Source organism: Microchirus variegatus, assembly GCF_963457635.1.
Source record: "Microchirus variegatus genome assembly, chromosome: 22".
Taxonomy (NCBI): Eukaryota; Metazoa; Chordata; class Actinopteri; order Pleuronectiformes; family Soleidae; genus Microchirus; species Microchirus variegatus.
Window position 1 is genome coordinate 5,455,521 of NC_139823.1, and position 27,706 is coordinate 5,483,226.

General features: G+C 39.4%; 2 protein-coding genes across 2 annotated transcripts; one reads left to right on the plus strand and one right to left on the minus strand.

Moving 5' to 3' along the window:
• Window positions 1–4,977: 4,977 nt before the first annotated feature.
• On the minus strand, window positions 4,978–11,379 carry klhl6 (kelch-like family member 6; the record flags this gene model as incomplete). Its single annotated transcript, XM_083908907.1, has 7 exons — window positions 4,978–5,313; window positions 5,763–5,976; window positions 6,160–6,362; window positions 6,443–6,680; window positions 8,085–8,534; window positions 10,857–11,022; window positions 11,123–11,379. The coding sequence occupies 7 exons, from the start codon at window positions 11,377–11,379 to the stop codon at window positions 5,018–5,020; spliced, it is 1,824 nt and encodes a 607-aa protein (XP_083765033.1). The 3' UTR covers window positions 4,978–5,017.
• Window positions 11,380–14,117: 2,738 nt separating this feature from the next.
• On the plus strand, window positions 14,118–22,100 carry LOC310942961 (immunoglobulin superfamily member 3-like; the record flags this gene model as incomplete). The annotated part of the gene is made up of 10 exons (XM_083908435.1): window positions 14,118–14,181; window positions 15,553–15,927; window positions 16,033–16,449; window positions 16,599–17,003; window positions 17,771–18,145; window positions 18,973–19,344; window positions 19,455–19,847; window positions 20,657–21,073; window positions 21,420–21,812; window positions 21,901–22,100. The coding sequence occupies 10 exons, from the start codon at window positions 14,118–14,120 to the stop codon at window positions 22,098–22,100; spliced, it is 3,411 nt and encodes a 1,136-aa protein (XP_083764561.1).
• Between the last annotated feature and the right edge of the window lie 5,606 nt (window positions 22,101–27,706).

Sequence of the window (27,706 nt, forward strand, 5' to 3'; positions counted from 1 at the left end):
CTAAATTCTACAAACAAATTGATTTATGAAATGAATCATCGTGAAATGACAAACACTTGAATGAAAACTTACCAGAGTAGCAGCTCTTTGTTGTGAATGTAGCCTTCTCATTTGTCAGAGGGTTTCTCACCAGGCAAGTGTGTATTTGATCAGCGTATTCATCCTCCACATTTATTGTTAACTTTGGGCCCAGCAGCACATTTCCACGTGACTGCCACTCATACTTCAATACGGACTGAGGATGTGTGGCTTTTGAGGAGCATGTCAGCGTTGCCTGGGTCCCATGTGTACTCGAGCTGCCATTACTCAATTCACAGGAAATGGTGGGCTTGGCAACCCTGCCTATACAGTATGAATGTGTAATTAAATTACAATCACATACATAACATTCAACACGTCATTAAAAACAAATTAAGTATCGTCTCAAAAGTAGCACATGCTGGTGCTGCAGTTAAAATGTCCACAAGGGCTTTTATACTATATGTCATTGTTAACTTTGTAAACTTCAAGCATTGTAGACTTTGCAAGGTCTGAGATCACTCAAGAGCAACACAGGATGATACTGAACAGATCAAGACTTTCATTTATGTCTGAAAAATACACACACATCAGCCTATATTGACTGTTTCTTACTGTAGCTACATGTTAGTGAAAAACCTACCTATGACCTGTAATGTATAGCGAAAATGATGCAGCTGTTTTTCCATGTACGCTTCCAGTTCATATTCTCCACTATCTTCAAATCTGAGGTCTGTGATGTTTAGTTCTGCCGTGACCCAGTCGAGAGTGACTCTGTGTTGATGTTTGCCGTACACCTCCTCTTCCTTGCCATTAAACTCCACCACTTTGTTGCGATTGTGTTTCCACAGAATTTCATCGGGTTGCCCAGAGATGTGTGGTTGCAGGTGGTACGTCTGCCCTTGGAGGACATATGTTGGAGGCTGTACAGAAACTATAGAGAATGGGGAGGATACATGCAGGATGATGTGAGGAAAAGTGCATTTTAAGCTTTAAAAGATTCGCAACCACAACAACAAGAACTCTGTGATTTAAATGTATTATAATTTATGGCATAACAGAATAGTTGTATAAAATCTTCTTCTTCTCCCTTCAGGGGTTGTCACAGCAGATCTTCCTTATCACTTCTGCTGCTACTCTTCTGTCACACATCACCCTTGACACACGTCTCCGCCCACTCCACCCTGCCTACACTCTCTTCTTCACCTCTTGTACACTGTCAATTGCTTAAAACTCATCCACTTTCACTTACTCTACTCCAAACATCTTCACCGTACCACTTGTCTCACTGTCATTCATACACAGGTATTCTGTCTTGCTCCTACTAACCTTCATTCCCCTCAAGTGTATACCTCCATCTCTCTTAATATCATCTGTAAACAACATGTCCATCACAATTACAAACAAGAAGGGTCTCAGAGCTGATCCCTGATGTAATCTCTGTCCTCATACATGTCCTGCACCACCCGCGCATAGTCCACTGCCACTCCCAACTTCATCATAAAATACCACAGTTCCTCTTGGCACACAATCATAAGCTTGCTCTAAATCCACACACAGACACATACGCACTGCTCGCTGATTTCCACTTCTTACCTCAACCAAGCTTCTAACTTTTTCCCCATATTTTTATTGTGTGGCTGATTCAATTCAATTTTGTTTGTGTAGCGCCAATTCATAACATACATTATCTCAGGGAACCTTACATGGTAAACAACTATTACAAAGAAACCCAACAGGAACACAATGAGCAACTTTATGAGTCTGTAATTTACTACAGTTCACCTTTGTTCTTGAAAACCAGTACCACTTCTTCTCCATTACGAAGGGATTCTCTCGCTCTCCAAGAGTGTGTGAAACAAACATTCTGGTCAAAAAGTCCATTGCAATCTCACCTAGATATCTACATACCTCCACACAGGTATGGCATCTGAACCAACTGCCTTTCCACTCCTGAGGCACCATCTCCTCCTAATTGTCCTTATTCGTCAGCTCCTCATAGTACTCCTTCCATCTTCAACAACATACCCTGTTCACTTGTTAGAACATTTCCATCACTGTCCTTAATCGCATATTTAATCACTCTAACCTGCTGCAAATCCTTTCCAGCTCAGTCTCACTGTCGAGCCAATCGATGCAAGTAATTTTTTCCTTCCTGAGTGTGCACTCTCTCATACAACTCATTATAAGCCTTTTCCTTTGGCTTTTTCTGGTTGTTTAAAATATAAATGGAAGTACACAGTGAAGCTGAGAGTCACACTTATAATGTTCTTCATGTCTTCATGAGTCAGGTGCTTATTTAAATTAACTGAGCAGTTTCGATACTACAGTTAGTATTGGTTCTAAACTATTAACTGTGATACTGTGCGTGTATATATATATATATATAGTTTATTACAATGTAATAATAAGAAAAAAATGTGTTCTACACATAGAACATAATCTCTACACACTTACTGTTGGAGCTTTCAAACACATATTGAAGTGTTACTGGGGGTAGAGCTTGTTTCCTTTTCATAGAGAAGAGATTCTTTATTTGTTATCATCATGTGACCCAGGAATGGAACTTCAAATCATATGACCAACAAGTGGGTGTATGAAGTGGCACAAAAATAGGCAACATGTTCAAGTATCTTAGCCCTTATCAAATTGGTCAACTTTTTAGACATCCTTGATGCATCTAGCATTAAGCATGTTGTTGCTAATCACAGTCAGACTGGATGCCACCTGGCAGCCAAGTCGGTGTGTTTTTTTTTTGGTTCAGCATCAATAATAGGGATTGCTGTGATTGGCAGTTTAGCTTTAACTGATTAAAAGATGAGAATCATGTAAATGTAGATAGCAGTAAATGTGAATTACATTGTGGGCTCGAGGGCAACACCATCAGCTATCAATAAAACAGACATTATGGGACACAGCATTGTAAATGCAGTCTAAATAACTGCTCAGGAGGCAGCAGAGAAAGATGAATGAGGCCATTCACATCCAGCACCAGAAACCACTCTTTACACAAAGACGAGAGGTACAATCTGCCCTCCATTTCAGACCCATCTCTCACACAGGGCTCAGGTAACATGACGACAAATGAGCGAACTCCATTTCAACTGACCATTTCCCACCCCCACGAAGAAGACCAGGTGGATCAGTTGTAAGCTCAAGGTTATAATGTAACACAATTCAATACAAGTGCACTAGCAGTACACAAACTAGAGTGAAAAAAGAATATACATAAAGAAATAAGTTAACAGAGTGTAAAGTGTGATCCTTGCAGGGTTTGTGCATGACTTATGATTTTAGGACTGTATAAGACTGTTTTAGAGCATATTCCATGAACAAACAGCACACATTGTCACCTTATATTGCTTATGCTGCATATAGTAGTTATGTTATCTTATTTATTTGACCTACATTTTGTTTATCTCCAATTGCTTTTGCTGCTAACCCTTTGGAAGGCAGTGCCAATTAGAATTTGCCCGTTGAGCTGCCCATTGTGTAAGAAAGATTATAACCAACTGAAGACTCATCTGCTCGCCACGCCCTTTCCCGCAGCATTTCAGGGAGCTATGGTAGCCTTAGCATGCCAAAAAAGGTAATAATGTTCCGCATCAATGCATGAAACTCTGCGTTCCAGCTGCAGTTGCATCATGGAGACACAAGATGGCAGTCTATGTATTAGCACGACCCTTAATAAAAAAATGGCTTATTCTAAATCCATGACAATCTAATTATGCCATTACTTGCATCAACTTTTGAATGAATAGTATGCTAAACCTAAACGCAAATACTACGAGCTCAAAAATGCACTTTGGAAATTCAATGAAAGAGCAACGTATCTCAAGGTGTGTCTCTAAAAAAAAATCATAATGTATAAATATGTAAAGGGAAACGATAAAGCCAACTACTCAGAACTATACACGTGTTATTGCCTGTTATACTATTAGGTCATAGGTAAAACAATTGACTAAGTCGGCTGTGTCTTTTTTTCAGTTTTCTTGTCCAAGTGGGAAAATAAATCACAACAATGACAAACTCACCTACGCAGGACGTGAGGACACACCAGACCAGGAAGCAACGGCCAACCATTTTCACGAGAGCATGTAACTCACAGGTAAGCGGCCGCCGTGTCACTAACAACTGTCACTTCTCTGGTCGATGTAAGGTGTTGTCAGTCCCGAAACACACAGTCCAAAAAGTCATGTTAGTTTCCCTTGAAACTTTTAACACAAAACTCCTCGCACTAGCTGCGGAACGTGAAGCGACAGGTGCGTTTACACATTTCACAACATTCTCAAGTGAAAGTTAGTTTCATCCAGTTACGACACAGCAGTTTCCGGTCTCTGGGAAACTAAAGCTTCACAATAAAACGTTTTTTTTTTGAAAACACGTTTACACTGGAAACGGCGAAGTAGCGTTTGTAAATGTGCAACCCGTGTCTATATTGTTACTATACTGTTACTATGCTGTTATCTAGCACATTAAACCTTTATTAAACATTTTTAGATGATTACAACAACCCCTGCTGCTACTACTAGTTTTACCACATTTTATTTTAAAAAAAAAATCCCAGAAGCTTCACCAAATAAGTTGATAATTAATGAGATAATTGCACATTCAATAATAATTGAAAGCAATGTGTACTCATTTCTCTACTCTACATTCAATTCAATAGGTCACATTTGTGGTCATATGCAATTTGTTTATTTACTGTTATTATTGTGTTGTTACATTTTTCATGTGGCATGTTTTTCCTGAACATTTATAAACCAAGTGTAGCCCAAGTAATACATTCATACATGTTTATATACTAAAAGATCTTAAAACAGCTGCTGCTGCTGATAAGATACCTTTAATATGTAAATAAATGTAAACGTATTATCGAAAACAGTAGAATGAGCAAACGGCAATATCATTTCCTGTCATCGAAGTAAACATAAAAAAAATAAATATCTTCCATGGTAAAACACTGATTTCCGTTTATGCACATTTACATAAACATGTGTCATTGGCTCTCTTGTGGTGTCATTTTGTGTATGTGCGTGTAGGATTTCATCAGTGTCACACTGCCGTGGTGCGAGACACCCATAGGTAGAACGCACTCCTCTGTCAGCACCTCACGGGCAACATCCCAGCACATCACTGTGGAGATGACTTGGTTTTTGTTGTCTCGGCCTCCAGTGATGAAGATTTTGTTGTTACAGGCAGCAATGGCACAGCTTGCTCTCTCCCCCAGACGAGTCACAAGGGTCCACGAGTCAGACAGAGGGGCGTAGCAGTACATGGCATGCATCGCACCACCTGGCAGTAAGCACAATTGATCACTTATTATTATTATTATTATTATTGTGTCAAATAAGCACATATATACGTTTTACACCAGACTCATACACACAGATCCTCTTAATGTAATACCACTAAATTATAATGGACCCTGCACTTAAGTAAAAGTACTGATACTGCCATAAAACATCCCAGTTGAGTTATTATTTGAAGAACTGATGTACTAGTTGGATTTCCCTAATGTGAAGCTGTAGGTACATCTCATTTTGTGTTGATAGGTTTCCAAATAAGAGGAATAGTACTAATGTAGCCATTCATTGCACAGGTTTAAGAAATTTAATTAATTATGAGGACAACAACATAATTAATGCCAGGAATATCCTGGACTTTCCTACACTGAACGGTCAAAATATCTGCAGTAAAAAAAAGGTTTGAGTTAAAGTTAAATACTCGAAACCAAAACTTACCGACTATATAGATGCAGCTCTTGAACGTAACGGCATTGGTGCATTTGGTTTCAATGGGAATGGGCGTCCGCAGCTCCCAACAGTCTGCCCCAGGCTCCCAGCATTGAACCTTATCCGTTGCCAGCTTTCCATTTGGCCCGCCACCGATCACATAGATCCATCTGTCAAAGGTCGCGGCGGCAAAAGAACTCACTCCTGTTTCAAGAGGTGTCACCTGTGATGAGAACGAGGGATGTAGTTTGGTGGACACAGAACATAATATGTGAAGTATGAGCACAGCTTTCCCTGTGTCCTGTGCGTTCAGCACGTCTTTATCTCTAACTTTGCACTGGGCAGTTTTCTCATCAAACTTATATCTTGCTTTGACTCATAACATACTTTTTTATCAGCCGTTTACCTGTGTCCAACGATTGTGAAAGGGATCATAGGCTTCTACACTTGCAAGTCTCTGAGCTCCATCAAATCCACCCAACGCGTAAACCTTCCCCCCGTGAACTGCCATTTTGTGCCTCCATCGCCCAGTTAACAGAGGCTCAATTTGGATCCACTTGTCCAGGGCGCCGTTGTATTTCCAAACATCGTGCTGTGTCTCCTTTCCTCCTGCAATAAATAGACTTATTATAGAAGGTTCCTCCACAGTACAGACATAAAAAAAATACTAATTGAGTAGCTTTTCTCACCAGATATATACAGTTCATTGCGGAAGGTGATGCAAGCAAATTCCACCCATTTTCGGTTTTGTGACTCGTTCTCCATCTCTGTCATTGGCAGCCGGGCAACCTCAAGTCTGCTGCGCCTGAGGGGGTCCAAACAGGTGACGGTGGAAACGAAGCGTTCGTCTTTAGTGCAGCCTCCGATTATCAGGAATACCTCTGAGAGGAAGTGCCGCACGCGGGGTTTGGTTCGTTCGGACACCACCTACGAAAGATGTTAGATGAGTTTTGATGACAAAGTCAATAGGCTAGACTTTTAGTTGAGATTAGTGCCATTAATGTTCCCTATTATCATGGACATTTTGAACATTAGACTACCTAGAACAGGGGTCTCCAACCTTTTTTCTTCTGAGAGATACTTAACTACTTAAAACATTTATCCTGATCGCTTATCTCAACCCAAACAAACCGAAAAAAGCTTGTTTTGCCTGAATTTTCTTCTATAAAATGTTGCTATGAACATAACAAAAATAGTATCTAATTCAGCTCCGTTTGCATTTTGTATTTCTGTATGCATTTCTTTCTCGTACATCCCACACACTATTGAATTCAAATATTAATGCTGTCAAAACAGAGCAATGCATTCACAAGCGCACTAACATTTTGTCTTATTCCCGTCTCATTTTGTTATTATCTACCCACATGTCACTGTGTCTCTTCACAAGACCCACATGTACAGCTGTATGTATGATTTACAGTGTGATCCATTTAGTCAGATGACCGGCACTGCATGGAGTCAACGACAGAGGCGTAATTTAAATGTCCATCGGACATTCTGAGCTTTGATTTGACACACACTCATCAAGCGGACAGTTTGACAACTATCCATCCATCCATTATCTACCGCTTTATCCTTCACCGGAGGGTCGCATAGGGTCCTGTGCCTATCTCAGCTGACATAGGGGCGATCGGTGGGGTACACCCTGGACAGTTCGCCAGTCCATCACAGGGCCACATATAGAGACAAACAACCATTCACTCTCACATTCACACCTATGGTCAATTTAGAGTGACCAATTTACCTAATCCCCATATTGCATGTTTTTGGACCGTGGGGGGAAGCCCTGAGAAAACCCACACACACACGGGGAGGTGGTGTAGTGTTTAGCACTCTCGCCTTTGCAGCAAGAAGACCGGAGTTCCTGGGTTCAAAACCCAGGAACACCCAGGAACTTCGAGCCCCGGTTGGAACAAGGGCCTCTCTGCAGGGAGTTTGCATGTTCTCCCCGTATGTGCGTGGTTTTTCTCCGGGTTCTCCGGCTTCTGCTCCAGAGCAGCTGTGGCTACACGTAGCTTACCACCACCAGTGAGAATGTGTTAATTAATAATGGGTAATTTGTAAAGCGCTTTGCGTGCCTAGAAAAGCGCTCTAGAAATGTAATGAACAATAAAAATAAGTGAGAGCCCTAACTGCTACCCCAACCGTGGGCCCAGTTTGACAACTAATTGCCAAATAATAATTTAGTGTTAGAACGGAGCGGGAAACCTCTGAGTTTGATTGGATAAACATGTAAGCAGGTTATGTTTCACCTTTGGCGAGCTACTCGTTGGAGACCCCTGACCTAGACAGACAATAATGATACTGTACAGGCTTCCCTTGTGTACTTACCTCTGTGCCAGAGAGATGATAACTGCGGGCCTCTTGCAACAGAGGAAAGGCCTCACTGCATTGTCGTATCAGGCTATCCGACTCCACTTTTTCCACGAAATATGCTGGATTTAGTAATGGCAGTCGCACATGTGAGAGTAACTTGGCCAGTAAGGGATAGCGTTCATCCTGTCGGGCTCTAACCCAATGCATGAATGCCTCAAAAACACACTCCTCACACCTCACATCGAGGTTGTCACTCTGCAGGACTCTCTCCATCGATTCTGCTGGCAGCTCCAGGAAATCCTGCAGCTGAACCACCAGGGAGAACTGAGAGGTGATGTAGTCCTGAGCCCTGGCCTTCAGCGCTGACAAGGCGTGACTTTCAGCCAGATTCAGGATGCCGATGCAGTTCTCTAGGTGCAGACACTTGCCAAGAAAGTCAGCGCATGTGTCTACAATACGCGGGAACTGAAAGAGAGAATGCAACAATTTTTTTTGTATAGCACTGTTATCTCAAGGTGCCGTAAGACAGAAACCTTTACAATATTAAAGAGAGAAGAGAAACCTAAGAGTTCACCTAATGAGCAAGCACTAGTCATCAGTGGAGAGAGAGAGAAAAAAACTCCCTTTTAACTGGAAAATCTCTGACAAACCCAGATTCAAAAATGTGTGGCCATCTGCCTCAACTGGTGGGTGAAAGGAAAAACGGGGGACAGATGAGAGCTGGGGAAGAGAAAGAGAAAGGAGCTATGTGTATATATAGGTTTAGACTGGACTGTTCTGAATGTTTATAGTACCACAATGTCATTTATACATGCAGTAACATCTATTTTTGATTAAAAATTCAACTGATATCCATTTTAATCATCACATAATAATAATGATGGCAATCTTACTACTACTAATGATCATAATAAAACTGGAAACTGGATCTGGATTGTGCAGACTGCAAAATGAGGACAGAGAGAAAAAGAGAAAACAGGAAGGAAAAATGCAAACTATGGAGAGAAAAAAAAAAGTTTATGACATTTAATAAAGTCATATTGATGCCCTGAGAGTGCAAGAATGAGTGAGCGTGAGTGCACCACAGAAATTCCCCTTTAGCAGCATAACTAAGAGATGGTGCAGGTCACGATTACATTTCTACTAGTTTATAGTTTAAGCTTTCCTCCTCCTGCACTTGGCCGCTTCACTATTGCTAGATTGGCGAGCACCACTGCGAGATTTCTTTCTTTTAACATGCCACTAATGACTCGTAACTTGCACACGTGAGCACCAAAACCTGCAGATTAAGATACAAATGACAAAATTAAATGAATATTAGACCAATGGCGTCCTAAATGCACAACAGCACCACTGATAACAAACGCTGAATTTATATCAAAAAGTTGCACTATATTTTCACTTTATTCCACACCTTAATCTGATTCTAATTCTAATCTAAGAAGTAAGGACCCCCATTGCAGCTTGGTCTTTTTATCTTCAACATAAAAAAAAAACTGTTTGTCACAAAAATAGAAGTAGAAAAACACCTGCTTCACAGCTGTGTAGTTAAATGACGCCTGTGTATGGAAAAATAATCCTAAGTGTAAACAACTTGCAGCTTTCACTTCTCTCTTTGTGTGACACAGCTCTGACTGTGAAATGTCCATACTCAGAAACAACTGAAATATGTTCCATCATTTTATTTTATTTTAATTCCTTTGCCTGCTGTTAATCACAGTCTGTGTCATATAGGCATTTGTAAATGTGTGTATGTTCTGGTTCAAATCCCAGTTTTTCGTCCCAAAGCTCTCCTGTGTCTCCTCCTCTCCCCACGGCTGCGGGGTTTCCTCAGATTCTTTGGCCTCCTCCCAAACAAGCACAGTTAAGTCCATTAGAGGCTCTAAACGGCCTGTAAGTGTGAATGTTAGTGTGAATGATTGTGTGTCTTTGGATGTCGGCCCAGCGATCGGTTGACGAGGTGTCAAGAATACACCCTGTAAAATCGTCTCTAATCTCTCCAATGAGTCAAGTTTATTTCATTCATTTTTAAAAAAATCAATATATAAAACTAATCTTTTTAACAGAAATAGCAATGCCAAATAATGAAAAGGAGCAGAAAGAATACATTTGTAATTGATTGTGATTCCATAAAGTGACTCTCTTCACCATGATACTGGTACACCACATCAAACTGGTTCATCTTGTTGTTCTCTGTTGCCTTCAGCTCGTAAACACTTTTTACATTTTTCAAAGTGTTTCTGTAATTTGCTTTGAGTAATTTTCTTGTTTCTTGGCTTATACATTATTTGCATAACGCAGTTATCTTGCACATCATCGAATTTTGGCAATTTCCATTCGACAAATAGGGGACTTTATTTACTACTCAATGAGTCTTATAGTTTTCTCCTGTAATACAAAAATGTTGATTTAGATATTATTTTTCGCCTTGTAGCAATAATCTGAGATTTCCAGGTTAAATTATCATCTTGATGACGCCCCCAAAAAATATTTTCATTTACTCTTTGGATTATAATACTTTCCATAGTCAATTTTACTTCCATGCTTTTCTCCCAAGAACTACACTGTGCACACCTTTGACAAAATAAAATACCAATGAGCATAAAAATATAAGATATATGATATAATATAATAATAATAATATATATATAGTAAAGGAAAACCTGTTGGACTTACGTCTTCCTAATATTAGTCTTTCATTTAATCTTCGTTGTAGGAGAATATTGTGCTCTTTACCAACACCTAATTATGCTTAAGATATCATTTTGTTGTTGCTGTCATATTTACCTGAAACTGACAGGCAGCCTCTAGGATTCCCTGGACGTTTGATTGTGTGAGGAGGGCTCGACTGGTGTAGGTGTACTCCAGGAGAAAGTGCATTGTCCCACTGTCCAGCCCCTTCATTTGGACAATCTCCTCATGACTTTCTTTCAGACCGCTGCAAAACATCGCCCTAAAAAACATTCATGACATCACATTCATTTAGCAAAAGCAGCAGTCTCATCAAAATATTTTTTTTTTTTTAAAAAAAGGACAGTTCTTGGTTGTTTTACCTGAAGTAATGACTGGCAGCAGCAAGAATGGCTCTATGGCAAGGGAAGTCGTGTCCTTGAACACTGAGTGTCACATCAGTTAGATCTTTATTGACTCGCAGAGACTCCAAACCTCTCTGCAGCTCAATAGGTAGACCTCCATCTTCCCAGCATAGCTCATTCTCTGCTGTGAGTTTCTCTTTCTCCTCATCTGGACCGGAGTTGTCTCCATGAAGAGGCATGGGACAGTCTGTAGTCGTCTCCAGTGACTCGGTCATCTTCTCAGGCGTTCATTAGGCACTTGCTCGTCTCACAGCAACAACAACATGCTGCCACTTTTACGTGCACCTGCACTCGTAAGAAGACGGCGAACGTAAGACCCCCCCCCCCCTGTGGTTTTGCGCTCACAACAAGTTTTTTCCTGTCCTCTTCATACTTCCTATTTCTGTTCTGCGAGGAACATGCACATGCAGCAATGCTTCATGCACTTCCTCTTCTTGTGTCAAGTGAAGTTCCCCTTTGTTACCCAACTCTTTATCCGGGACTACAGATGTCTGGTTTCCCTCACTAGATTTCACCAAATGGCCACAACTACCAAAAACACTCAATTTACAGCATTTACTTCCTGTATTCTTAGTGGTCTCGAGCAGATCTCACCTCTTAACTGTCATCGCTCCGTCACAGTTGCCCCAACGTGGGACAAAATGGAGAGGCAGCCTCTGTTCATGCTTTACGACAGCTTTCATTTTCACCACTGAGCTGCTAATACTGCTCATAACACCACACAGTTGTTTATGGAGTAATTAGTAATTATCATGATATATTATAATGTTTCATATCACATTTTTAAACATATTTGAATCATATTTACTGTATATTACTATGTTATATGCTATCATGGAATTATATTCAGTGACTCATATGTGTGTGTTTATATGTATATACAGCTGCGATTATGTAATGGTTAATACACCAGTATATAGAAGCTCTTTAATGGAAATAATGTATTTATTGCTAAATGTTGAGACCGAGGCTAGCCAAAACAATAAAAGGGAGGAGAGGCGAGCAGAATGCAGTCCAAATGTTAATTTTATTACAATTCAAAAATGGTTACCTGATTATCAGAGGCACGGAGGCTTATATATGATTATTATTGTTGGATTTTTTTCAAATGCACTATTTTACACAAAGGAAACTGGAAAAAAATAGTAAAGCAAATTAGTATTTCTTGATTAAAATGTCAAATTATATTTATATACCTGCATTCCTGAACAGAAAACAATAGTTTTGGTGGTTGAATGTTGTGCTTTATTCATTTTTGACTTCTCAAAACAAGTCCAGTGAACCGACTCAAATTTGGGTATAAAAAGGTGACAAGGCCATAAAGCAGTGGTCTCAAACTTGTGGCCCCCAAATCAATTCCATGTGGTCCACCACTTAATATCAACTTATGAGTTATTTCTTAATGACCATATTCAATTCGCATCATAAATACATTTATATTGTGAACTTGCTATCGTTCCATATCAAAACAGACACGTTTATTGTGAAATATCATCATTAATATTATTATTTTGTTGTATTTTTCCTTAAAGTGCCATAAAGGTTAAAAAAAACAACAACAAAAAAAAAACGAAAATAACATTTTTAGTTTTAACCATGTTTTTGAATATATATATGTACGTTACTCATACACATGTGATATATTATCATTTGCATTGTTGTGTACATTTTTATTTATTTGTATTTGTTGTAATTTGTGAACACATCAAATCTTGAATTTCCTCTGCCAAAAATAAAAAAAAAAGTATTTTATAGAGCCTTAGCTTTAATTCTCTTAACTTATATAACTTTTCTCCTCTCCTCGGCCTGAAAGAAGCTGAGATGTGAACATGACACAAACGTCAAGCTGCAGCAGCAGAAGGTTTCAGTCTTCTCCACCAGGTGGCACTATTGCTTCAACACATTCTTTAAAATGACAGTGTTATTATCACTTAACTGTTTCCTGCTTCAGTAAATAGGTCAACATTTTACTGAGCTGTTTCCTGTCAAAACAACTAATCCCAGACTCTTTGTCTCCCAAAACAGGTTACAGTGTGTTTGGTGTTAAATGTATGATCCCTGATAAATATGACCATACAGTAGTATATACATGTGTGTCAATCATTGTATTGGAACACATCCAGAAAATACGGGAAACATGTATTCAGTTTAAAAAATAGCATTTTTTTATTTGGAAAATAAACAGAAAAAACAAACAAACAAACAAACAGTGTTTCCAGGTTTAAGTGTCAAGAATTATCCTTAATAACTACCTTTACACTGGAGCAATAGCACAACCTTGTGTTTCTTAAAACCTGAGTGAAACCCTAATCAATGTTATCGGTAAAGCCTAGTGTTTGTCTTCCTGTTTCATGACAACAAATATCTGCTGTGCAAAAACATCTATTCTGCCAGGTTTTTTCAATGCATGCTTGAGTATTACAGACAAATGCTGAATTAGTTAAACTTATTTGACAGTTTGTATAAGAACAACTTCACATCACCAATCCAAATCCTAAAGATCATTGAATATAAGAGACATATAAACAACAACAACTGGAGGAAATTATATTATAATACCGTACATATATACCAGGAGGTTTGTCCAAATCATTTCATATCACATTCAATGATGATGTCAAACCATAACGCGTATTGTATATCAGCCCTACTGTGAATTTCAACAAACCATATCAAATCTCAGGTGTGAGTCTGTTTTTATCCTCATAGGTCTGCCACTTGCACATGTTTGTGCACATTTTGAGACATGAAACCAACAATGAAAATAGTTTTCCATGTTGTTACAGTGTGTGGAAACTGTATGCAGGAAACCTTTAAGACTTCCTCTTGTTATACAAACGGAAACATAAACCACTTAAATGCGTCCCTTATAAAGACAAAGACAGATTTGCACTCTGTGATACTGAGCGCTCCTGTGTGGTGTGAACACTGAGACTTCTTAAGCCAGTTCAGGATGAGGCATTATATACTCTCATTTCACAGTCTACTCTTCTGTCTGGGTTTACTTCTGCACAGTGGTAAGTAGATCATTCAATTCCTGCAGTTGCATTTGTGTGAAAATAGATATGGTTTAATACACTTGATGTGTATATATATTATGTATATATACAAAAACAAGGGATTTCTTTTCTACCTAAATTTGTTGTGAATATATATTATATTTAGCTAAACTGTAAACGTATCTGATGCATTTAAAGCTGTCGCAAGTTTTTGGCACTGCATGCTTTTTTATACGATACAGCTTTTAGCAGAAACTCTAGAATAATATATAATTACTGATTCATATGACATTATTTTTCGATTTTCCATGCAAATAATTTTCAAAAAGAAATTCTGACCACAGATTGCACCTAAATACATACTTCACATACATCAGGGGTCTCAAACTAAAATGACCTGGGGGCCAAGAGGGGGCCAGCTTAGAGAACAAAAAGTGGGGAAAAAAAAACAACTGTCACACATATCACAATATCACACGTATACTTAATTAATACTATTTATAATGCAAACTTAACCCTTTAAGGTACGCACCAAGAAAAAAGCAAAGGAAAAAATATTTATTTGCATTTTCTATTATTTCATTTTATTTATTTATGATAACAATAACGACAATATATAGAGATTTTTTATTTTATTTTTTTTAATTAGACCCTACAGTACTTCAGATACAGGCCTCTACCAAACGGTTGAGACGTCTGTTCATAATAAACCTGGTTTGCATAATTCATAAAGTACAACATTCAGAACAAGTGACATTGTTAGCGAGTTCAGTTTGATGCATTTTTCAATGAGATATAGTGACTTAAAGTTTGACCAAATGGTTGAGTAGTACCTTAAAGGGTTAATATCAAAAACATACATTTATTTTAAATGACATAGATAATAGTGTGGACAACTGTAATTAAAATTCGTATCAGTAGCTGTTTTGGCCACTTCCATTCGTGGCTCGGGTCCTAACAAGTGTATTTATATGTGTAATTGAATGTTGTATATGACACATTACATAATGGGATAATTATGACCAAATGTCTTATTATTACTGTTATAATAAACATTGCTAGCAAACATATATTATATTCTATCACCTCGCCGGCAGCTGTGCCTCAGCTACACACTGTGTTTAAAAGACGGTCGAGGTCGTGGGCCATGTTTTCATGATAACATGATATTAAGTGGGGGGCCGCATGTAATCGATTGGGGGGCCGCATGTGGCCCCAGACCGCCAGTTTGAGACCCCTCTGCTTTACATGAAATATAGTTAATATCTGGAAAATATGAAGTACTTATATTGTAATATATTGTCTCTCATCTCCATGTCATAATGACACAAATGTTAGACACTGGAAAGAAGCGTTTAAAGTTGTCTCATGTTTCTGCATTCCGCTCAGGAAAAGCCAAAGTGCACACGGAAATACAAGCTGGGCCTCTGTATCGCGTGCTGGGCGCTCCGCTCTCCATCTCCTGCAACGTGAGCGGCTTTACCAACGCTGAGACTCTGAAAGAATTTCAATTCCTAATCACGAAGCCCGACAGACCCACATCTCAGATCAACATCATCAGCACTCACAACAAAAGATTTGCATATTCCGAGTACAACCGACGTGTGACGGGCGAGGAAATTACTCTCAAACATGCGTCTCCAAACTCTGTTGTCTTTGAGATACAAAGTCTACGGAAAGCTGATGAAGGGGACTATGAATGTTTTGTAGTCAACGCAGATTCTGGTTATGATGGAACATACAATGCTCAGACAACGGTTAAAGGTAATGAGTTAGCATTCGACTGTACAATTCAATTTTATTCTATTTTTAAATGAAATTTGCGCCACTGTCTTGTAAGCTGCATGTGTTTCTTGTTTTGTGCCACAGTGATTGACAACTCCCTGAGTGTTTCATCATCTGTCTCCACATCTCTGAGCTATAATGAGGGTGATGCTCTCACTTTAACGTGCCAAGCCTCCAGCAACACCATCCAGCACACCCATCTGTCTTTTGCCTGGTATCTCCTTAAAGACGTCGCGGGAGACGCCAAGCCTATCATTTCTTTGGACAGAGATTTCACACTGAGCCCAGGCCAGGGGTTTGAAGAGCGTTACCATGCTGGTCACATAAGGTTAGATAAAATTGGAGAGGCAATGTATAAGCTGACAATGTCTCAGCTGGAGATGTCAGACCGAGGGAAGATCTTCTGTCAGGCTCAGGAGTGGATTCAAGATCCTGATCGTTCCTGGTACACTATCACTCAGAAGGATGCAGAGAAAACCACTGTGGATGTCAAAGCCAGAGGTTAGAGGCCGTTCTAAATTCATTGCTGTTTGTGCATTAATTGCACAATTTGAGAGATTATTTTCTTATTTTCCTCTTCGCAGCCATTATGACTTTTTGAGGATGTGTGCATCCGAGTGCAAACTTGTCTCACTGTGATTATTTTTCAGAGGTGATGCCAGACACGTCCTCTCTGGTGGTGAGAATCTCAGCACAGCAGACGACTCTGCAGGAGGGGCAGGAGCTGTCGCTGTCCTGCAACGTCGACACATCGAATCTAGAGGAAAGGCTCCTCACTGTAGCTTGGCTCCAAGGACGCGTCGAGCTGGCACGCATTGGGCCAACAGGTGTTCTGTCCGTGGGGCCTGAATACAGCGGCCGAGAGAAGGAAGGAGAGCTCAGGGCTGCCCGACTCGACGATAGGCATTACCGCCTCATACTGCAGCCTGTCAGAACAGAGGACCGGGGAGAGTATTTCTGTCAGGCATGGCACAAAGACAAAGGCCAGGATGGCGTCTCTATACAAGGAGCAGTACAGAAATCTAGCCCCCAGCTAATCGACATCTCAGCCACAGGTCAGTCAGTCAGTAAATTAGCCCACAATGACTGAAACACATACAGTATCAGCCATTAATTCAGTGGTTTACTCTCAATTACTGTGTAATTTAAAGGTCCAGGGTGTAAGATTTAGGTGTAGTTATTGTCAGAATTGTAATATATTACCAAAAGTATGTTTGTACAAGTGTATAATCACTTTAAAATATAAATCAATTGGTTTTCCTAGCCTTATAATACGCCTATTATGTACTTTAGGGTTGAGAAGAGGAGTCCTCCATTTGTTGCTCTCTGGTTTCTCAACATAAGATAAAGCTTTAAAACGTTTAAAGGTGCCATATGTAAGAATGTGGCCAAATACGGTTACTTCACTCAAATTAAAAATACCAAGGTCTTTTAGGGTTTCGTTTTCTCCGCCATTGTAGCTCAGACGTAACTGGCAACCCATGGTTGCTCGGCAGTTGAGACTCTACTGACTGCAATGATTGGTAGACGGCGGTAGGTGGCGCCACATGCCAAATCACGATTTCAAAACATAAACATGATTTGCAGTCTGCAAAATATTTTTTTTAATGCGAATATTTTGTTCTGTTCTGTTGTTGTTGGTGAGTTCAGTTTGTTATATGAACATTATTCCTGAGTCTCTGTGACATATTAGGCGGATTTTATGGCCAGTTGCTTTAGATTTATTACATAATGCATCTTTAATCACTTAATTCTGATATATCACATGTTTTTTTTCCAAACACTGTAATACCATTAGTTTTTTTTCTTGTTTTTGTGACAGAAAGTGGACTCTCGGTTGAAATGCAGCCCATGATGAATATTAACGAAGGTGACAAGCTGAAGCTCACCTGCAAAGTGGACGGGGTTAAAGGTCAGCTGTCGGTCACCTGGCATCACAAGTCAACAACATCCACAGCGACTGCGCCATTTAGGGATGTCATTAGTCTCAGTCGTGAGGGTGTCTCGGAGACAGAGGGGGAGTTCCTGAGTCGCAGTGTGAAAGGGACGCGTCCAGCAACTGACACCTTCGCTCTGGAGCTCGATGAGGTCACGCCCGCTGATTCAGGTGTTTACCGCTGTTCCGTGTCTGAATGGAAAACCAATAGCAAGATCTACAGTCAGTCGCAAACTACCACTGTGACGGTGACTCCTATAGGTAAGATATGTCCCTGTCTATCTGTCTGTCTGTTTGTGTGTGTGGCACAAGTTATACCAGACAAACAAAAAAGGATGCTGACAGAGTATGTTCCAGTTACCAAATGGTCAGCTATGTGTATACACCCGTTCGAGAGTTTGGAGTCATTTTGTTGGTGTTTTCCATTAAAAGTCTCACTTTTATTCATCAAAACGGTTGCAAAATGAATAGAAAATATAGTCAAGACATTGGCAAGAACAGAAATAATGATTTTTATATGTTAGCTGTGCTAACATAAGGGTTTTCAAGGGTTTTCTAATCATCCAATAGCCTTCTAATGCGATTAGCAAACACAATGTACCATTAGAACACTGGAAATGGGCCTCTATACACCTATGGACATATTCCTTTAAAAACCAGACATTTGCAGCTAGAATAGTCGTTTACTACATTAACGAAGTAAAGAGTGTATTTCTGATTCATTTAATGTTGTATTCATTGGGAAAAAAAGTGCTTTTCCTTTGAAAAATAAGGACATTTCTAAGTGAACCCAAACTTTTGAATGGTAGTGTACGTCATTGCTCCATAATCTGAAACTTAAACTTGTTCACAGGTTTTTTTTGTAATGAAGATAAGATAAGCACTGCGCACAGAGAACACACAACTACCACAAGTTGCACATTGTGTTAGGTCATCATAACAGTTACGTAAAAAAAATATATATATGTATGATAACATGTGTTCCAGTGCGACCACGTGTTTCCCCACATCCCTTTTTTTTTCATCAAAACCCCTCACAGACTCATGACGACAGCATGATCGCTAACTTCTTCTTTCTCACTCCACAGAGTCGTCCGTGAGTGTGCGTCTGATAAGCCGCAAGTCCATAGTGACTGTTGGTGAGAACGTGGAGCTGTTGTGCCGGGTCAAAGGGCCTCGTGTGCCCGTAACGCTGATTTGGAGCCTGCAGCGTGATGCCTTGACTGTAGATAACATCCTGACGCTGTACTATGATGGTGGCATCAGCTGGTCTGGCGATCAGCAGGGCTACCAGGTGAAAGTCGAGAACAAACTGAACGAGGTCGCTCACTATCTGCTCATCAACGGTGCAAGCCACAGGGAGGCTGGAAGCTACCAGTGCAGGGCATCGGTCTTTGTTGAGAACGTGCACAAGAAGTTGCCTGAATCCAACCAAGTGGCTGTGATGGTGCAGAACCCAGGTATCATTTCGTTTTGTAATGTGTAGAACAACTCTGGGTAAAAGCAGCACTATTCATTGTACCGCTCACATACACAGTTTATAACTTTTGTCTCTCTCTCTTTCTCCTAGTGAGCAAACTCGTTCTTACCTCTCCCCGTACCTTGACGAGACACATCAACAGTGACATAGAAATAAAGTGCTCGGTTAGTTCAGAGTCCCTTACATTTCCTCGCTACACTGTCACATGGTTGCGCCGTCGCCAGGCAGATAATAAGACAATGATCAGCTCGAACCGAGATGCCTTAATAACATTTGGGACCCAGGTAGAGCTGAGTAGCAGACAACGTATCAGCATGAGACGCACTAAAGGCCCGAGTTTTGAGTTGACAATTCGGCAGGCTCAGCTCTCGGATGATGGCTCATACATATGTGAGGTGGTGGAATGGCTGCAGGATCCCCGCGGTAATTGGTATCAACTCTCGCCAGTGTCCCAAATCACGGAGGTGAAAGTTGTTGAGCCAGGTAAGTTTGTTTGGCATTTGCTCACAAAAATCCTCCAGAGTGGAGCAGTAGACAGGATTTTATTTAGATGTCTTCATCAAATACTCCACAATAACCTGTCAAAACAACACGTTTGGACCATTTCTGATCTGTTACAACCTTTCAATGAAGTCTGTCCTGTTACTGACAGCTTTTGGCCAATCAGATCACAGGGCAGTTCGGGGGGGGGGGGGTGTGACAGGAGAATTTGACCAATCACAGTTTACAGAGGGCAAGAGAAAGCTGCTGTTCTCTGTTCCACTACACTTGCTCTGCGTAGGTGTTTTCCGGTGGTGGAGGCACTGCGCTTCAGCGTTTCAGAGCTAGAGATTGCCTTGAGTCATCCGTCACATATGAAACAAGTGCTCATCCAAAGGTCGTCAGATAAAACTAAACAATCTACTGTTTTTCCAGTGATCCTACCGACTGCTGCTTTAACCATACACTCTTAGAAACAAGGGTTCCAAAAGGGTCCTTCTACAAGGGTTGAGGTTCTACCTTGAACTATTTGCTTCTGAAAAACCCTTTCCCGAAGAATGGGTTTATCAAGGGTTCTTGGTAACACTAATGGTTTCAGTAAGAACCATTTTGATCCAGAGAACCCTTTAAAACACCTGAACCCTCCAAAAGGGTTCTCCTATGAGGACACGCCGAAGAACCTTATATGGTTCTACTTAGCACTTTTATTTCTAAGAGTGTATAACAAATCTAATAACCACATTTGGTCCTACCATTTTTTAAATACAGTAAAGTTCTCATGTATCTCCTCTCTGCTTCCTCTCATTCTCCAGCCAACGATCTCCAGTTAGATGTGAAAGAGCCTCAGCAGTTGATAGCCACAGAGGGAGAGGAGGTAGAACTCCACTGTAACATCATCTCAGGCGCCTTCAGTCCTTCATTCTTCTACAAAGTTGCTTGGCTGTACTCTGGAAACAGTCCTCCCGTCACAAATGTCCCCGTCGTAGAGCTCGATCACACCGGCCTGCTGAGGTACCCAGAGAACCGGGCCCTCGGGGGCCTGCAGGGGCGGCTTCGTCTCTACAGACCCACTCAGAGCAGCTTCTACCTCAAGATTCAAAGGGCACATGAGGCAGATAGCGGGACCTTCCAGTGCCAGGTGGATCAATACCAGTTCGATCATGACGGTCACTGGCAGCAAAAAGCATCTGACAAGGCTGGTCCTATCACACTGGCTGTGAATGGTGTTGGTAAGATTGTGTTAAGAACACTTTATAGGTGTTACAAGCAAACATTTTAGTGTCTGTATGGTTCATTTAAAGCAGGTAAACTTAGCTTTTCTCAAAATGTTGCACCATTTTTTTCATATGTTATTATCAATATCACAGAATTGAGTTTTACATCTCCATTTATTCATCTTTTCTGGCTCTGTTAGGTCATTACAGACACAGACACACTTTGATTCTGCCCTTTTTTAATCACTGTTAATCCCCACTTTGTCTCCTTTTCATGACGTCTCCTTTGTCTGTCTTTGTAGAATTTAACACGGAGGCCTCGGTTGAATGAAATTTGTCTTTTAACTTTGTGCTTTCGTAGAAAAGAATCTGTTCATCGTAATGGACGAAGTGGAGCAGAATGTGAGCACATCCCAGGACTTCACCGTCCCCTGTCACATCAGCAATCGATCCAGCAGTGAATCTGAGTTCCAGGTCACGTGGCTTTGGCAGAGGGATTCAGAAACAGAACAACGCCCCATATTCATAGCTTACCGGAATGCTACCCTACAAGACAGGTTTGACAAAGGCGATCAGCTAAGATTTGGTCACAGGCTACCCAACCAGTACAGCCTCACAGTCATGAAGCCAGCTCCTGAACATAGTGGCCAATATTCGTGTGAGGTAGAAGAGTGGCTCCCATCTCTGTCTCATGGATGGAGGAAGGTTGCAGTGGAAAAGTCGGGATATATGACCATACGTGTTTTTCCAGAAGGTAAATGCCATTTAATTTGATTGCAACTTACTGTCAATGTTTCGCATAATGTGGATATAAGTGATGCATTTCTGTGCTTTCTTTGTAGGAGAACCTGTCTCTGAGCCACAGTGCAGTTCATATACGTTTATTGGGATTTTTGTACCTTTAGTCATCTGCTTACTGTTGGTGATATTCCTGCTGGTGCTGAAGATGAGCATGAACAAGGTCTCAGGAGAAAAGAAGTCAGGTCAATCTCTGTGGGTGGAGGATCATCCGCTGAATACTAAACCCAGTACAGATGATTGAACCTCACAGGCCAGAAGTGGAGGGGAGAGTATACAGAAGAGGAGCTGAAGATTTAAATTGCACTATTTTTTATGTATGCAATAATGTTTTATACTGTAAAATGTTGCACTTGACATGTATTTTTTAAATTTGATAATTCATGTTTAAATATATCTGTTTTTAATGATAACTATTATGCCTTTATGAATTTATACATTTTATTCAACCATGAAAATTAAACTAGCACATTTCATTTCACAGCAAAACATGTATTTGCATAAACAACAGCCTCATGCATCGTATTCGGCAGATCAACTTTTTTATGTGCTGACAAACCAGACAGCTTGTTAGCATGGCTTTGATGGGAAGAGGTTAAAGCTTCGCGCGTCCACGGGAGCAGCTGAGCATGCAAGATGTGAGATATTAGGCAGCAACTTAAACATAGATGAAAAAACCAGGAAGTGGTCTGTGGTTCTGCCAAGTTCAGGTCTGCGACATGTGGGACGGCAGTGTGGTCTGTAATACTGCTGAAATGAGAACACGAGCCAGACAGAAACAGACAGACATGTTAAAGTGGTTACTGTCATGCACAGGAAGTCGATCTGCCACCAAACTGCGTTTTTTTCTTTGGTGTCGTTACATACTTGTCTCACTAAAAGTGGCATAATAATGTTGAAGATGAGGAACGTGTTGCATTTACAAGTGATGGATGCTCAGTTTGACTTAAAATATAAGATATGGAGGCTGTGTGGTAATATACATAGATGCATTAGAACTAAATTAGATTAATAAATGGCAAACTTCAGTGCAATGTTATTGATTTAGAACAATGCAGTTCCTGCTTCTACCTCACTAGAATGCTCTTGATTTGCCAAGGCAGCCTTGACACAGTTGTCTCTTTCTTCTCGAGGACCAGACTGCTCTGGAGCTCAATAGCTTCTGTAGAAAAAACACATCCACATGCAGTGCTGGACACAATCCTATTGTGCAAGAATTGTGCAAGAAGAGAGTTTCATCACCAGTCTACCACAGGACCAACATGCACAGATAAACAACCACTCACACTCACATTTACACTGATAAGTTATTTATAGTCTCCAGGTAACTTAACCCACAGACAAATGGAGATGGTATGTAAACAACACACTTCTTGCTGTGAGGGACCAGTTCTAATCTCCATTCACTGTGCCAAAACATAATTATATGCCCCCTGTCCCTGATAATCACACACCGCCCTGTACTTGCTTTTGTCTGCATGTATTTTGATTCTACATATCAATGCAGATCTGTCATTTCCGGAGGGTCATCAAAGTAGTAAAACATATCTCCCCCCTTCTCTCTCCGCTCTCTGTCCAGTTGTCCCTCCATCACCCCTATTAAATGTTTAAAGGTGCCATATATAAGAATGTGGCCAAAAACGGTTACTACATTCAAATTCAAAATACCGAGGTCTTTTAGGTTTTGTTTTCTGACGTAACTGGCAACCCGTGGTTGCTCGGCAGCTGAGACTCTACTGACTGCAATGATTGGTATATGGCTGTAGGTGACGCCACATGCCAAAACATGATTTGCAGTCTGCAAAATATTTTGGCTGTACTGTTGTTGTTGGTGAGTTCAGTTTGTTATATGAACATTATTCCTGTGTCTCTGTGACATATCAGGAGGATTTTATGGCCAGTTGCTTTAGATTTATTACATAATGCACCTTTAATACCCCTTCTGTGTAAGAGGCAAGAATATAATCTATTTCTTGATTTTACCTTTGAGGATCGCTTTCCTGATTTTCAAAAATTCATTTAAAATATTCCTTAAGAGATATGCAAATATTTTCAATGGATTCTTGTTTAGGACGTCGTTGACTATGACTGAGTACAATTTCAAGACATTCCAACATACTTGGAATGTCCAAGCGCATGGATCGCTTTCCTGATTTTCATAAATTCATTAAAAATATTCTTCAAGAGATATGCAAATCTTTTCAAGGGATTCTTGTTCAGGGCATGCTTGACTATGACTGTGTACAATTTCAAGACATTACAAGATACTTTTGGGGTCTTTTTTGAATAAAAAGTTAAGTCACTGCCTAAGTACACAGACTTTCCTCATTTTCAAAAATTCATTAAAAATATTCCTTAAGAGATATGCAAATATTTTCAATGGATTCTTGTTCAAGGCGTCGTTGACTATGACTGAGTGCAATTTCAGGACATTCCAACATACTTGGAATGTCCAAGTGCATGGATCGCTTTCATGATTTTCAAAAATACATAAAAAATATTCTTCAAGAGATATGCAAATATATTCAACGGATTCTTGTTCAGGGCATGCTTGACTATGACTGTGTACAATTTCAAGATATTCCAAGATTCTTTTGGGGTCTTTTTTGACAAAAAAGTTAAGTCACTGCCTAAGTGCATGGATCGCTTTCCTGATTTTCAAAAATTCATTAAAAATATTCCTTAAGCGATATGCAAATATTTTCAATGGATTCTTGTTCAGGGCATGCTTGACTATGACTGTGTACAATTTCAAGACATTCCAAGATACTTTTGGGGTCTTTTTTGAATAAAAAGTTAAGTCACTGCCTAAGTGCACAGACTTTCCTCATTTTCAAAAATTCATTAAAAATATTCCTTAAGAGATATGCAAATATTTTCAATGGATTCTTGTTCAGGGCGTCGTTGACTATGACTGAGTACAATTTCAAGACATTCCAACATACTTGGAATGTCCAAGTGCATGGATCGTTTTCCTGATTTTCAAAAATTCATTAAAAATATTCTTCAAGAGATATGCAAATATATTCAATTGATTCTTGTTCAGGGCATGCTTGACTATGACTGTGTACAATTTCAAGACATTCCAAGATACTTTTTGGGTCTTTTTTGACGAAAAAGTTGAGTCACTGCCTAAGTGCATGGATCGCTTTCCTGATTTTCAAAAATTCATTAAAAATATTCTTCAAGAGATATGCAAATATATTCAACGGATTCTTGTTCAGGGCATGCTTGACTATGACTGTGTACAATTTCAAGATATTCCAAGATACTTTTGGGGTCTTTTTTGACAAAAAAGTTGAGTCACTGCCTAAGTGCATGGATCGCTTTCCTGATTTTCAAAAATTCATTAAAAATATTCCTTAAGCGATATGCAAATATTTTCAATGGATTCTTGTTCAGGGCGTTGTTGACTATGACTGAGTACAATTTCAAGACATTCCAACATACTTGGAATGTCCAAGTGCATGGATCGCTTTCCTGATTTTCAAAAATTCATTAAAAATATTCTTCAAGAGATATGCAAATATGTTCAACGGATTCTTGTTCAGGGCATGCTTGACTATGACTGTGTACAATTTCAAGACATTCCAAGATACTTTTGGGGTCTTTTTTGAATAAAAAGTTAAGTCACTGCCTAAGTGCACAGACTTTCCTGATTTTCAAAAATTCATTAAAAATATTCCTTAAGAGATATGCAAATATTTTCAATGGATTCTTGTTTAGGGCGTCGTTGACTATGACTGAGGACTATTTCAAGACATTCCAACATACTTTTGGGGTCTTTTTTGAATAAAAAGTTAAGTCACTGCCTAAGTGCATGGATCGCTTTCCTGATTTTCAAAAATTCATTAAATATATTCTTCAAGAGATATGCAAATATATTCAACGGATTCTTGTTCAGGGCATGCTTGACTATGACTGTGTACAATTTCAAGACATTCCAAGATACTTTTGGGGTCTTTTTTGACGAAAAAGTTAAGTCACTGCCTAAGTGCATGGATCGCTTTCCTGATTTTCAAAAATTCGTTATAAAATATTCCTTAAGCGATATGCAAATATTTTCAATGGATTCTTGTTCAGGGCGTCGTTGACTATGACTGAGTACAATTTCAAGACATTTCAACATACTTGGAATGTCCAAGTGCAGGGATCGCTTTCCTGATTTTCAAAAATTCATTAAAAATATTCTTCAAGAGATATGCAAATATATTCAACGGATTCTTGTTCAGGGCATGCTTGACTATGACTGTGTACATTAATTTCAAGACATTCCAAGATACTTTTGGGGTCTTTTTTGAATAAAAAGTTAAGTCACTGCCTAAGTGCATGGATTGCTTTCCTGATTTTCAAAAATTCATTAAGAATCCATTGAAAATATTTGCATATCTCTTAAGGAATATCTTTAATGAATTTTTGAAAATGAGGAAAGTCTGTGCACTTCGGCAGTGACTTAACTTTTTATTCAAAAAAGACCCCAAAAGTATCTTGGAATGTCATGAAATTGTACACAGTCATAGTCAAGCATGCCCTGAACAAGAATCCGTTGAATATATTTGCATATCTCTTGAAGAATATTTTTAATGAATTTTTGAAAATCAGGAAAGCGATCCATGCACTTAGGCAGTGACTTAACTTTTTCGTCCAATAAGACCCCAAAAGTGTCTTGGAATATCTTGAAATTGTACACAGTCATAGTCAAGCATGCCCTGGAGAAGAATCCGTTGAATATATTTGCATATCTCTTGAAGAATATTTTTAATGAACTTTTGAAAATCAGGAAAGCGATCCATGTACTTGGACATTCCAAGAATATTGGAATGTCTTGAAATTGTACTCAGTCATAGTCAACGACGCTCTGAACAAGAATCCGTGGAAAATATTTGCATATCGCTTAAGGAATATTTTTAATGAATTTTTGAATATCAGGAAAGCGATCCATGCACTTAGGCAGTGACTTAACTTTTTTGTCAAAAAAGACCCCAAAAGTATCTTGGAATGTCTTGAAATTGTACACAGTCATAGTCAAGCATGCCCTGAACAAGAATCCGTTGAATATATTTGCATATCTCTTGAAGAATATTTTTAATGAACTTTTGAAAATCCGGAAAGCGATCCATGCACTTGGACATTCCAAGTATGTTGGAATGTCTTGAAATTGTACTCAGTCATAGTCAACGATGCCCTGAACAATAATCCATTGAAAATATTTGCATATCTCTTAAGGAATATTTTTAATGAATTTTTGAAAATGAGGAAAGTCTGTGCACTTAGGCAGTGACTTAACTTTTTATTCAAAAAAGACCCCAAAAGTATCTTGGAATGTCTTGAAATTGTACACAGTCATAGTCAAGCATGCCCTGAACAAGATTCTGTTGAAAATATTTGCATATCTCTTGAAGAATATTTTTAATGAACTTTTGAAAATCAGGAAAGCGATCCATGCACTTGGACATTCCAAGTATGTTGGAATGTCTTGAAATTGTACTCAGTCATAGTCAACAACGCCCTGAACAAGAATCCGTTGAAAATATTTGCATGTCGCTTAAGGAATATTTTTAATGAATTTTTGAAAATCAGGAAAGCGATCCATGCACTTAGGCAGTGACTTAACTTTTTCGTCCAAAAAGACCCCAAAAGTATCTTGGAATGTCTTGAAATTGTACACAGTCATAGTCAAGCATGCCCTGAAGAAGAATCCGTTGAATATATTTGCATATCTCTTGAAGAATATTTTTAATGAATTTTTGAAAATCCTGAAAGCGATCCATGCACTTGGACATTCTGAGTATGTTGGAATGTCTTGAAATTGTACTCAGTCATAGTCAACGACGCCCTGAAAAAGAATCC